Source organism: Microcaecilia unicolor, chromosome 4 (assembly GCF_901765095.1).
Source record: "Microcaecilia unicolor chromosome 4, aMicUni1.1, whole genome shotgun sequence".
In the NCBI taxonomy this organism is placed as follows: domain Eukaryota; kingdom Metazoa; phylum Chordata; class Amphibia; order Gymnophiona; family Siphonopidae; genus Microcaecilia; species Microcaecilia unicolor.
In genome coordinates, this window is record NC_044034.1 from 43,789,583 (window position 1) to 43,803,955 (window position 14,373).

The following is a 14,373-nucleotide window of genomic DNA, read 5'->3' on the forward strand; positions in this document are numbered from 1 at the left end:
CATAATTTTACCTTTCCCCTTCTCTTTTCTTAAGGCAATACAAACCAGTTTTCCTGTAGATAAATCGGAGAGTCAGAGGAATGAGCAGTTCAGTTGGCTGTCTTCTATGTTACACACTTTGGAGAGCAATGTGCATGAAAAAGCTGATCACTGTAATAGGGGTGAGTTCCAGGATTGAGTAGTGGAGTATGCTCTTATTTGTCAACAGTTGGCCCAACAGTTTCCATAAGATGACAATGAGAATTTTGAATAAGCAATTGCATAAATTAACAAAAAAAAACTATTCAGCCAGTGAATGTATAACTTTACAGTGGAGGAGTAGTGCAGTGGCCTGAGAGCCTAGGGAACTGAGTTCAATTCCCACTGCAGCAACTTGTGACTCTAGGTAAGTCACTTTAACCCTCTATTGCCTCAGGTACAAAATAAGTACCTGTATGTAATCAAGTCCCATCCCCTTTCCCATACAATTTTTTAAAAATACATGGATAGCATATATTGGGTTGAAATTGTGACTGAAAATTCCAATACTGTCTAATTTGGGGCTTGACCTGGGGTGGGGCAAGAGCACTACTACTACTACTATTTAGCATTTCTATAGCGCTACAAGGCGTACGCAGCGCTGCACAAACATAGAAGAAAGACAGTCCCTGCTCAAAGAGCTTACAGTCTAATAGAGGGTTTAGAATTATGCAGATAGTGCTTTCATGGGCTGAATATTTGTATTCATTTCCTGTGCCAGCTCTTAAATTTATAAGGTCACTGCTCCAGCTGAATATTGACACCATGGATATTCTATCAGTTGTTACAACCTTAGAATAATAGCAGAAAATAACCAAATTACTTCTGATGAAGCCATTGAGCTTGTTAGTTTATTGTTTTTCTCCGAGGACAAGCAGGCTGTTTGTTCTCACATGTGGGCCGACGGCATTTTGCAAGCAAAATATTAAAAAAAAAGATTTGCCAGAGTCTTCTGGCGCACATGCGCGGACTGATTTCCCACCCGTTGCACGAGTGTACCTCTCAGTTTTCTCTGTATTGAGGTGCGGTAGAGTTTTTTTTTCTGCGCTCCTCTCAGGCCCGGGAAGAGTCTTCATCTGTTTTGTGGCTTTTTTGCCTTATTTTTTTTATCTTTTAACAATTTACCGTTTAACAAAAACCCAAAACAAAAGGTACCCGTAGTTTCCTTTATTTTTTTGTCCCCTTTTAAAGTTTCCTTTGTTTTTCGAAGCCGGCCGCACAGTCGGGTTGTTCCCTTCTTTTGTTCCCTTTTTTCTTTTAACAGGCACAATTGCTTCTTTTGATTTCGCCAAAGCCATTTTTCCTTCCATGTCATTGAAGACACCCAGCGGCTTCAAACATTGTACTCTGTGCAACCGGACCATCTCAGGTACTGATACCCACGCCTGGTGTATCCCAGTGCCTTGGGCCCGACCATAGCCCAGCCGCTTGTAGTCTATGTCTTCGTATGAAGAAACGGACCCAAGCATCTCAAGAAGCCCAGCGACAAAAGGTTTTTTGGGGCTCGGTCCAGTCCTTAGACATCGACTTTGAGGGAAAAATCGATGTCTGGAGCAGTGGTAATGGCTGCTGAAAGACCTATTCGCGCTGGGAGCAGTGAGGCATCGAGTGGGTCTCCACCTGCCTCGAGGCCTCCTGTTATGCAGGCCCCCCGGGACCGACCTTCGTCGGACCCGGCCCCAAGGAGGCGTGAGGATTCCACGTCTTCCTCATCAGTACCGAGGAGTCTTGATGACGGGCGTTGAGTGAAGGTCAAGAAGCACCGTCATCGTTCTCCTTCGACTCGCAGTGCTGGGAACTACTACTACTACTTAGCATTTCTGTAGCGCTACTAGACGTACAAGCTCTGGGGCATCGAGGGAATCGGCACCCGAGAAGCATCGGCACCGAGAGGATCGCTCCCCCTCTATTTAGGAGGTGCCGATGCGTCAGTCTTCTGGCAGCCCGGTACCTGTTCCCGAGCCTCAACAGATTCTGCCACCGGCTCCTGTACCGACCCCGCAGCCTTTACGACGGCGGCTCTCGACGAGCGCATCAGGGCCCTGCTTCCAGAGCTTCTGGAAGGATTGCTGCGTCAGTCTGCTTCGGTGTCGGGGGTGCTTGCTCCTTCCATACTGGCTGCTGCAGCGGCGTCTGGCTTTTCGGCTGTGGTGAGGTCTCCGACCTCATTGCCGCCTGTGGCATTGGTGTCGGCTGCCACCCAGGTCGGCTCCCCTTCTACGTCAGTGGAGGAAGCTTCACCGGAGTCCAGGTGGGCGTCGACTTCTTGGCACTGCCATCGAGGACGTCGTTCCTCAGCGTCGAGGCAGGCTCAGTTTCGGCTTCTCTGAGGGATATCTTGTTCGATACTGAAGATGAACGTTCTTGGAAGGAAGAGGAGGATCCCAGGTACTTTTCTTCTGACGAGTCTTATTGGATTTCTTCTGAACCTTCCCCTCCACTAGGAAGGAGACTTTCTCCACTGGAGAGTCTATCCTTTACCTCCTTTGTCCAGGAAATGGCTGCGGCTATTCCCTTCCCTATGGAGGTTGAGGATGAGCCCAGGACTGAGATGCTCGATGTCCTGGATTATCCTTCTCTGCCTAGAGAGGCTGCAACGGCTCCTTTGCAAAATGTACTGAAGGAAGTCCTTATGCAAAACTGGTCGTTCCCTCTGTCTAATCCCGTGATCCTGAAAAAGTCTGAATCCCAATATCGGATCCACGGGGAGCCTGGATTGATGAGGTCTCAGCTACCTCACAATTCCATGGTGGTGGAATCTGCTCTCAAAAGAGCCAAGAGTACTAGGGACTATGCCTCTGCGCCCCCAGGCAGAGAATCTAGAACTTTGGACTCTTTTGGGAGGAAGGCTTATCAGGCTGCTATGCTGGCTGCCAAAATCCAGATATACCAGCTCTTCACGAGCATCCACTTGCGGAACTCGGTGAGGCAACTGTCTAGCTTGGTTGATGATCTCCCTCCGGAGCAGGCTGAGCCTTTTCGCCAGGTGGTCAGGCAGCAGAAGGCGTGTCGAAAATTCCTGACCAGGGGTACGTTCAACACTTTTGATGTAGCATCCAGGATCGCTGCCCAGGGTATAGTGATGCGCAGACTCTCGTGGCTGCATGTCTCTGACCTGGATCATTCAGTCCAGCAGCAGATGGCGGATGTTTCTTGCTGGGGGGGGGGGGGGGGGATAACCTTTTTGGTGAGAAAGTAGAGGATCTGGTTGACCAGCTCAAGAAGCACAATGATGCTATGGATTCTCTCTCCCGCCGGGCGTCTTCTGCTACTACCTCCTCATCTAGGAGGTTTTTTGGAGGGGAGAGGAGTGCTTCCTATTCCTATTCTAGGTGTAGGTACACTCCTGCTTCTCGGCAGCCTGCCCAGGCTCAGTCCCAGCACGCTCGTTCTTGTCAGCAGCGTGCGCCTAAGGCCACTGCAGCTCCCCAGCAAAAGCAAGGGACAGGCTTTTGACTGGCTCCAGTTCAGCATAGCCTCAGTAAATGTGTCCGTACCGGGCGACTTGCCAGTTGGGGGGAGTTTAATGTTTTTTTCACTAAAGGTGGTCTCTTATAACCTCAGACTGGTGGGTTCTTCAAATAGTCCGGTTAGGATACACCCTCAATCTGGAATCCAAGCCTCCAAATTACCCACTGGGAGCTCAGTCCTACAGCTCCCAGCACAAGCAGGCACTTGCAGAGGAACTCTCCGCCCTTCTACAGGCCCAAGCGGTCGGACCCGTTCCTCCAGGGAAAGAAGGGCTGGGATTCTATTCCAGGTACTTCCTTGTGCAAAAGAAAACAGGGGGGATGCGTCCCATCCTAGACCTAAGGGCCCTGAACAAATTTCTTGTCAGAGAAAAGTTCAGGATGGTTTCCCTAGGCACCCTTCTTCCCATGATTCAGGAAAACGATTGGCTATGCTTCTGGACTTAAAGGATGCTTACACACACATCTCAATACTTCCAGCTCACAGAAAGTATCTTCAATTTCGGCTAGGAACACAGCACTTTCAGTATTGTGTACTGCCTTTTGACCTGGCGTCTGTGCCCAGAGTATTTACCCAAATGCCTAGTTGTAGTCGCAGCATCGCTACCTAGGCTGGGAGTGCATGTGTTTCCTTATCTCGACGATTGGCTGGTGAAGAGCACCTCGAAGGAGGGTGCTCTGGAGTCCATGCGAATGACTATTCTGGTGCTAGAGCTGCTGCGGTTCGTCATAAATTTATCCCAAGTCCTATCTCACCCCAGTCCAAAAATTGGAATTCATTGGAGCCCTGTTGAACACTCAGACAGCTTGAGCTTATCTTCCCGAGACTAGGACAGACAATCTTCTGTCCCTGGTGTCCATGGTCCGAGTGTCTGAGCAGGCCATGGCTCGGCAGATGTTGAGACTTCTGGGCCACATGGCCTCCACAGTTCATGTCACGCCCCTGACACGTCTACATATGAGAACAACTCAATGTACCCTAGCTTCCCAGTGGTTTCAAGCTGCGGGGGATCTAGAGGATGTAATTTAACTTTCCACCGACTTTCAGAGTTCTCTTCAGTGGTGGACGATTCGATTCAATTTGACCATGGGGCGACCATTCCAAGTTCCTCAGCCACAAAAAGTGCTGACGACGGATGCATCTCTCCTGGGGTGGTGTTATGACCCGGTAGTAGTGAGCCCCTGTGCCCCGACTAAGCACGGCAGAGATGGAGTGACACCGCACTCGGTCAGGCAGCCAGACAACCCCTAGCTTGACCTGGGAAGTGACCACCATTCACCGGGAGTTGAGCTCCCAGCTGCAGGTAGCCACCAGGATTTCTGGAACCGGCGGGGTTGCACGGCCACTGACCAGAATAGCAAGAAACAGACACAGTCCAGAACCAGAACTCGCAACAGGCAAAGAATATTCAATTCAGTCCAGGGTCAAGGCAGGCAGCAAATAAGCGTAATCCGAGAAGACTAGCCAAGGTCCGATACACAGGAAATCAGGAACAGAAGAAAGTCGGTGAACAACACTCCGACAGCAACTCCTCAGAACAAATGAGGCCGAAGCAACGAAGGACTGAAGGCAGGGCTTTAAGTAGTGGAGGAATTAGGCTCAAGTATGTGCAGCTGATTCAAGATGGCTGCCCCCATCAGCAGAGGTGCCTTCGTCCAAATATGGGCTTCCTTCCTGACCTCATTACTCCAAGATGGCTGCCCCCTCCTGAGCTAGCCAAGATGGCTGCTGTCCTTGATCCAACCCGGATGACAGCTGCCAGACATAGGAAACTGAAACCGACCCTCCTAAGACTGAACCTTGTCCCTCTTGAACAAAGCTGAGGAATGACTTAGCCGGGAGGAGCGTCGAACAGGTGAGGGACGTAACAGGTGGGAAGCTCATGTAGATGGACTCCACACTCAGGGAGCCTGGTCCTTTCAGGAAAAAGGTCTGCAGATCAACCTGGAATTAAGAGCGATCTGGAATGTGCTTTAAAGGCTTTCAGAGATCAGCTGTCCAACCAAGTGATCTTAATTCAGACGGACAATAAGGTTGCCATGTTTTACACCAACAAGCAGGGGGGCACCGGATCTTGCCCTCTGTGTCAGGAAGCCATCCAGATGTGGCTTTGGGCTTGTCACGGCATGTTTCTCCAAGCCACTTATCTGGCAGGCGTAAACGACAATCTGGCCGACAGGTTGAGCAGGATTATGCAACCTCGTGAGTGGTCAGGGCGTAGTCCGCAAGATCTTCCGAGCGTGGGGCACCCCCTTGGTGGATCTTTTTGCCACTCAGATCAATCACAAGGTCCTTCAGTTCCGTTTCAGACTTAAGGCCCACGACAGACTAGCGTCAGATGCCTTTCTCCTACATTGGGGGACAGGCCTTCTGTATGCGTATCCTCCCATACGTCTAATAGGGAAGACGTTGATGAAACTCAAGCAAGACCGCGGGACCAAGATCCTGATTGCACCCTTCTGGCCGCATCAGATCTGGTTTCCTCTTCTTCTGGAGTTGTCTTCCGAAGAGCCATGGAGATTGGACTGTTTTCCAACCCTCATCACTCAGAACAAGGGGTCGCTTCTACATCCCAACCTCCAGTCTCTGGCTCTCACAACCTGGATGTTGAGAGCTTAGAATTTGCCTCCTTGGGTCTTTCAGAGGGTGTCTCCTGAGTCTTGCTTGCTTCCAGGAAAGATTCCACGAAGAAGTGTTATTTTTCAAATGGAGAAGTTTTGCTGTCTGGTGTGACAGCAAGGCCCTAGATCCTCTTTCTTGTCCTACACAGACCCTGCTTGAATACCTTCTACACTTACCAGAGTCTGGCTTCAAAACCAACTCAGTAAGGGTTCATCTTAGTGCGATTAGTGCTTATCCTTGCCGTGTAGAGGGTAAGCCTATCTCTGGACAGCCTTTAGTTGTTCGCTTCATGAGAAATTTGCTTTTGTGGAAGCACCCTGTCAAACCTCCACCAGTGTCAAGGGATCTCAACGTCGTTCTCTCCCAGCTGATGAAAGCTCCTTTTGAGCCACTGAATTCCTGCCATCTGAAGTACTTGACCTGGAAGGTTGTTTTCTTGGTGGCTGTTACTTCAGCTCGTAGGGTCAGTGAGCTTCAGGCCTTGGTAGTACATGCACTTTATATCAAATTTCATCACAACAGAGTAGTCCTCTGCACACACCCTAAGTTCCTGCCAAAGGTGGTGTCGGAGTTCCATCTTAACCAGTCAGTTGTCTTGCCAACATTCTTTCCCCGTCCTCATACCCGCCCTGGTGAAAACAGTTTGCATACCCTGGACTGCAAGAGAGCATTGGCCTTTTATGTGGAGCGGACAAATCCCTTTAGACAGTCTGCCCAGTTGTTTGTTTGTTTCTTTTGATCCCAACAGGAGGGGAATCGCCATCGGAAAACGCACAATCTCCAGTTGGCTAGCATATTGCATTTCCTTCACTTACACTCAAGCTGGGCTCACTCTGGAGGGCCATGTCACGTCTCACAATGTTAGAGCCATGGCTGCATCATTGGCTCACTTAGCCTCCATTGAGGAGATTAGCAAGGCTGCAACGTGGTCATCCGTCCACATATTCACATCTCACTACTGCCTCCAGTAGGATACCCGACGCGACAGTCGGTTTGGGCAGTCGGTGCTGCAGAATCTGTTCGGGTTTAGAATCCAACTCCACCCCCCTAGACCCATTTTTGTTCTGTTCCAGGCTGCACTCTCAGATAGTGGTTTATGGTTTCAGGTCAATCTACGTTATGTCCTTGCCGTTGTGAGGTCCAATTGACCAGTGTTTCATTGTTTTGAGTGAGCCTGGTTGCTAGGGATACCTCACATGTGAGAACAAGGAGCCTGCTTGTCCTCGGAGAAAGCGAAGATACATACTTGTAGCAGATATTCTCCGAGGACAGCAGGCTGATTGTTCTCACAAACCTGCCCACCTCCCCTTTGGTGGTGGTACTAGTTTGTTATGCTTTTTGATTTAACTGAGAGGCACGCTCGCGTGATGGGCGGAAATCAGTCCGCACATGCGCGCTGCACGAGCACCAGAAGACTCTGGCAAAACTTTTTAAATATTTTGCTTTCAAAAAGCCGTCTGATTCCCGGGCCGACGCGGACGTCGACCCACATGTGAGAACAATCAGCCTGCTGTCCTCGGAGAATACCTGCTACAGGTAAGTGTCTTCGCTTTATGGCACTGATTATTTTATTGGGAATTTTTCCCTCAAATTTTGCTCTCCTGGATAAACTCAATAGCATGATATGAAAGCTCGTTGGTCGTTGGTGCGTTCAGCTTTGTCATCTTCTCATTATTTAATTTTGTTTAACAGATGAATCCGAAACAGTTTTGGGAAGAGAACAGAGATGGAGACTTTTAAAACCACCAGTGACCAAAACCAAACAAGGGCTTGTCTTAGAGCCACATGAACTCAGTACCATTCCTGAAACTGAGTCGCCAAAAAGTGGCAGATCATCTGCTGTGGGTAAGGTAGCTTTCTTTGGCATTCATATTCTGTAAAAAGGGTTACACATCCACACCTATCCTGTTAGAATATCAATGATATGCTTTGATGTCCCCATGCATACCTCCTACCCACCCCCATCCTCCCACCCTGTCAGACTGTTATAGTAATGCTTGAATGTTTTCACTTATATACACTGTCAGCTAGCACATTTGCTTATTTCCGATCTGACGAAGAAGGGCAACCTTCGAAAGCTAATCAAGAAATGTACTAAGTTATGTCCAATAAAAAAGGTATCATCTTATTTTCTTTTCTATGTTTTATTTTGTTTGATTTCTATTGATAACCTTAAGAGTGGACTAACACGGCTACCACACTCCACACATCTTTGTAGAAAAGTGATAAATAGTACATGAGTGTACTTATATGAAAACTCAGGTTTGGCCCTGCGACTAAAGAGACAATCACATAGCTAGCCTGATAGAAACATGGTTTTTGCCTAACTTTCATGCATTTTTCTACGTGCTTCTTATTTCTCACCTTAATTGCTTGGTTTGTAATTAAAGAAGAAATCATCTAGATGTGCAGGAGTGTAATGGAGAAATTGTTTTGTTGCAATAGGTATTCAAACAGCTATGAGATTGCATGCACTTTTAATGTTGCCATCACTTGCTTTGTTCAGCATGAAATCTGGGATTTTTACCCTGTATATATTTGTATTCTGTATTGATTCTTGTTGACATGTTTTTGAATTGTTTTGTTCGCATACCCTTTTTTTTTGTTGAAAAGGTTAATGTGTAACTTTTTAAATCAGGTGGAAAGAATGCCACTGAAGGAGAATCTTTTCTCTCAGTTATGGGCGACACAGATAATGATCTGTCCAAAATCTCAACAAGCAACAAGGATCAGAGCACCAGCACACTCACACGGGACAGTAGTAGACTTTCATGGAGAGAGAGGTTAATGCTTTATGCTGGCATGTCACATGACTCCGGTAAGAGAATGAGTGCGAATTTCTAGGGCAAGACAGCGATCAGCAAAATCAGATTTCTCCTACTTGGTAGGGCAAGTTAGAATATCATGTTTCTCCCCTCATTCTAGATTTCCAGCAAGTTAACAACTAAGAGCAGAAAATGGATGATGCAATGGATTTGCATACAAGCTATTACCTTTTAAATGTGAAATAACTGATTTGAATCAGCCCGAGTCAGTAATGACTGATTGATAGATGGCCTTCGTGAAATAAGTTGGTGATGTCCCAGTTCATTTCTCTGTGAATACCTGTAATCTATTAAATGGTACTAGGTGAAAAGACAGAGCTACTGTTTACTTTTAAAGGTTGCCCTTAAGGACAATAATGAACACGGATCACTACGTGATGCAAGGTTCCACATTAGGAGTCACCGCCCAGGAAAAGGATCTAGGTGTTTTCATTCATGATACGGTGAAACTCTCTATTCAGTGTGCAGTGGCAGCTAATACAGCAATTAGAATGTTAGGAAAGGAACAGGAAACAAAGATGAGACTATTATAATGCCTTTATATTGCTCCGTGGTGCGACCGCACCTCAAATACTATGTGCAGTTCTCACCACATCTCAAAAAAGATATAGCAGAATTAGAAAATGTACAGAGAAGGGCAATGAAAATGATAAAGGGGATGGGATGACCTTTCTATGAGGAAAGGCTAAAGAGGCTAGGGCTCTTCATCTTGGAGAAGAGATGGCTGAGGGGGGATGTATTATGGAGATCTATTAAATACTGAGTGGAGTGAAATGGGTAGATGTGAATTGCTTGTTTACTCTTTCCAAAAATACAAGGACTAGGGGGCACTTATTGAAGCTACTCAGTAACAAATTGGAGAAAATATTTCTTCTCAATGTGTAATCAAACTCTGGAATTTGTTGCCAGAGAATGTAGTAAAATCAGTTAGCTTGGCAGAGTTTTAAAACGTTTTGGATCATTTCCTGAAAGAAAAGTCCATAAGCTATTATTAAGATAGACTTGGGAAAATCCACTGCTTATTTCTAAGTTAAACAGTATAAAATCTGTTTTACTGTTCTGAGATCTTGCAAGGTATTTGTGACCTGGATTGGCCACTGTTGCATACAAGGTGTACTGGGCTTGGTGGACCTTCGATCTGTCCCAGTGTTTGCTCGGAACACTTGCTCAGCTCTTTGCCTCCTGCCCCTGAGAGAGGCCAAGAAGAATAAGGCAAATGCTTTTGAGGAAAAAGCTCACGTTATTCTCCCAATCAGATTCTCCTGCGCTCTTCAGCCTTCTTCTCTTCTGTTTATTTGAATGTCTTTGACACTTATTCCATGTAAATCTGCAGTTCATCTGTTGTTCTGTGAGGCAAGCAAGCTATACATTATTTAATTAGTTAAAGGCTAAGCAAAATTATAAGAAGACTTCAATTTTGTCTCCTACAGGATATGTTTATATCACATACTTTGTTCCTTGCTCTTGTACCTGACATCTGTACAGGATATGTTTATCATAGTTCACAAGCTGCTTAGGCTATCTTTTTCTATTTTCTGCTTATATTCTTAACCCTTGATATTCCTCCTGGATTGTGGGATTTTATTTTCATAAATGCTTCCAGGCCCATCAGATTCCCCCCTTTGATCCCATAAGGGATCATTGATTTGTCCTAAACATGCCAATTCAATCTGGGAAGGAGTACAGGACATGTTGGTCACAGTTTGCTGTATCATAATATTTACCCTAGGCTTTGGGAGCAAATCCCAAAGCATTTGCCAGATGGAACAGCAGCATTGTAAGCAACAGCATGAGATGACAAGAACTGCCACAAGTCCTAGCAATTTTAATAGCAAATTACGCAGCCATGCTATTTTAGGTATTCAGTTAGTGAACCAAGCAGTAATGCTACATAACCAACTATCCCCAGCAGTAGAAAGCTGGATACCAGAGGACAAGTTCTCAATAAGTACACTGTTATCAGTGAAATTAAAACAACATATTTCTTCAAATTCTTCACATCCATGTTTTGCTCTTAAGAGTAGGTAGTCAATTACCAGCTGCTTTACTCAAACTGAGTTTCCCCCGAGTTAAGGCTATAATGAAAGAAAAGGTCAAGTAGATAATTTTCATTAGTGCGCATGCAAGCTGGGTCATTTGCTTATGAAGATAGATGGCTAAGCCAGTAAGACCCACTAAAGAGAAGAAGCAGTACATTTCAAACCAGGAAAGTTTAAATTAGTCACAATCTTAGAGGCGTTTACAAAATTACTACTATTTACTGTAAATCACTTATATAGCGCTACCAGTCGTACGCAGCGCTTTACAATTGAACATGAAGAAAGACAGTCCCTGCTCAAAAGAGCTTACAATCTAAAGCAGGACAAACAGACAGGACCAATAAGGATAAGGGAAGGACAGACAGAAGGACACATAAGGATAAGATAAAAGTTACAAGTCAGGAGTTGAAAGCAGCATCATACATGTAGGCCTTTAGCCCGGATTTGAAGGCAGCCAGGGATGGAGCTAGACGTAACAGTTCAGGAAGCCTATTCCAGGCATAAGGTGTGGCGAGAGTCTGGAGTTAGCCATGGAGGAGAAGGATGCAACTAGGAGAGATTTGCCTAGTGAACGGATTACTGTGATCTTATTATAAAGAGAGAGCTGGAATGGTGGTGCATTTGTATAGGCAGAGGGAGTGTGCACAGCTCCCAAATTATAGAAAACAAAGGAGAAAGTAAGAGTACTACAGTCATGCAAAGCATAAAGACTGTCACATTCTGGGGTGCACTGAAGGAAGATGTAACACAAATGAAGTGTGTAGTAAGAGCTGCACTTGCTGTCATGTTTCCAACACAAAAGAAAGAACTATTTATAGCTGTCTGAGCAAGCAAAGCCTAAGAATTTCCTGTTCCATCAATGAGGAAGCTAGGTGTAAATAATAGGAGTGAAAAATACAAGCCAATCATTTCAAATGGCATATTCAAGTGTCAAATACAAAGTAATAATAGCCAAAAGTACGAATGCCAAAAAAATGATGAAACAGGGATCCAGAACTGGGTCTTTTGTTTTGTCCCTCAAACCAAGTCTCTCTGTATAGTAACCACAGTCTGAACAGTGTCCCTCTGTATGGTAACTGAAGGGATTTCCTCCAATTAGCAACTGACCCTTCCCATGCTTGAGTAATAAAGAATTGAGCTTCCAAAAAAATACACCCTGTTTTGTGATAGGACTGTATATGTTCAAAAGCTTGAGCCAAGCTGTAGCACAGGACAGGCCTTTGGTTAAGAGGTACTGGCCTGTCTCTCCTGTCTATGGGGCTGCTCAAAGGGACTAAGACAATTTAACACTGAGCTGCCCTATGCTTGTGAGTCACCCACTTGTGTGCCTGACTCAGGCCTGCTTGTTGATGGAAAAAAGCAATATTGCTTACTTGTAACAGGTGTGTTTCCCCATACAGTAGAACTGATGAGGTACACAAACACAACCTTCCAGAGATTTGCCCGAATATTTGAGCTTCAGAACTGAAGAAACTGTTGTGCACAAGAAGGGCTGCATGTGTTCTGTCCTGACATCAGGTGTTGATGTCACACACCTGTGTGCCTTATCAATCCTGCTGTATACAGAAAACATCTGTTACCGGTAGACAGCATTGCTTTATATCCTTCTCCTTTTTACAGAGACAGAAAAGTCATCATTATAAATATTACTCTCTCGTTTCTTCTCTTCTTGGCTTAGTCTGAGGTTCTCTCAGCTGGGACTGCGGTGCCATGAACCTTCGTTTACAGCAGTGGTTCCCAAATGTGGTCCTGGAAGCACCCCAGCAAGTCAGGTTTTCAGGATACCATAAGCATAGATATACTGGGTCAGACGAATAGTCCATCTAGCCCAGTATCCTGCTTCCAACAGTGACCAATCCAGGTCACAAGTACTTGGTAGAAACCCAATTAGTAGCAACATTCCACACGACCAAGCCCATGGGTTCCCAAACGAGGTCTTGGAGACAACCCAGCCAGTCAGGTTTCCAGGATATTGCACCAAGAATATTCATGAGAGAGATTTGCATGCACTGCCTTCACTGTAAGTCAATCACAACTAGACTTCTGTAATGCCCTGTATACTGGCCAAACCAAAGAGAGTTTGTATCAGCTCCAACTAATTCAGAATGCTGCAGCACGAACGATAGAAGGCTGCAAGAGGTTACCACATCACACCCTTCCTGCAAAAGCTACACTGGCTACCAGTACCTTACAGAGCCAAATTTAAAACTCTGTTTGATTTTCAAGGTCTTTGGACAAAATGGGGCACAGTACTTAAAGAATAAGTTAACCCTTTACACACCTTTAAGACCTCTAAGGTCCTTTCAAGGATCATCACTATCTGTTCCCTCGTCAAAAGAAATTGTACGATGTGATACCCGCCAGTGAGCCTTCACAGGAGGCTCTGAAATTTACTCCCAGAGGGACTATATATAACTTGACTCAAGAAGCAGGTGAAAGCCTGGCTCTTCTCCCAAGCTTTTCATACATAGGGTGACTGAATATACACCCATTCTGCACCTGGACTAGCTTGCTACACATATTGTAACCACAATATGTGGATATATCAGTTCTTTATATCTTGCTTAACTATAGAAAGAACTTGCCTTGATTTTAGCTAACCATCAAATTATCCCAACTGACTCTGTACTACGCATCTTGTTCCCATCATATATCTGCTCTTGGTCTTTCAGCTATATGTTAAGCCATGTTGTAGAAAATCTTTAGGATCATATCTATGTATGTTGAATGTTCAAATATGCTTATTAGGTGTCGGGTCTTATCTCAATAAAAGACTCCTGTTGTCTCAATCTTGAAGGCCCAGTTGTGCTTATTTTCTGTTTGCTTATTAGGTGTATCATTAGTATTATGCTAACATTGTATTATATCTCCAGTCCTGTTAAATGTGTCTATTTTTGATACTGTTTCACAGTAGTTCTATTAAGTTTCAATTTGCTGTTTTTAAGTTTCTCATTTACTGTATTTATGTTTATCCTTGGTTATTTTACTATTGTTACAGCATAACAATACTAAAATTGTAAGTTTTATGTTAAAGTGTACCTGCCGTACACTGCCTTGGGTGAATCCCTTCATAGAGGCAGCTAATAAATCCCAGTAAATAAATTTCTCTCATGAATATTCATTGTGGATATCCTGAAAACCTGACTGGCCTGGGTGCCTCCAGGACCGGGTTTGGAAACTCCTGGTTTACAGTGAACCTCTCTGTACCAATATTTGTACTCGCCTTTCCCCCTACTTTTGCTAGCTCAGTCAACTGCATGACAGTTCCCTGATAGATTCGCCAGTTAGCTATTGCCTTTGAATGGATTGGTCAGGGTTTCCTCACGCCTGGGGTCTGTAAACACAGCATCTCCAGTTTCTGCCAGCTCAAGGAGCAGGAACTGATCCCCAGTATCCTA

The 14,373-nt window shown here is 45.3% G+C and overlaps 1 protein-coding gene across 1 annotated transcript in view; it reads left to right on the forward strand.

Moving 5' to 3' along the window:
- The first annotated feature begins 37 nt into the window (after positions 1-37).
- LOC115468455 (centrosomal protein of 295 kDa-like) overlaps positions 38-14,373 on the forward strand; it is a 93,418-nt gene continuing 79,082 nt past the window's right edge. Inside the window, exons 1-3 of the mRNA XM_030200191.1 lie at positions 38-161; positions 7,804-7,956; positions 8,750-8,929. Coding sequence (XP_030056051.1) covers positions 107-161; positions 7,804-7,956; positions 8,750-8,929 — 388 coding nt within the window. The 5' untranslated portion in view covers positions 38-106. The remainder of the gene's footprint in view (positions 162-7,803; positions 7,957-8,749; positions 8,930-14,373) is intronic.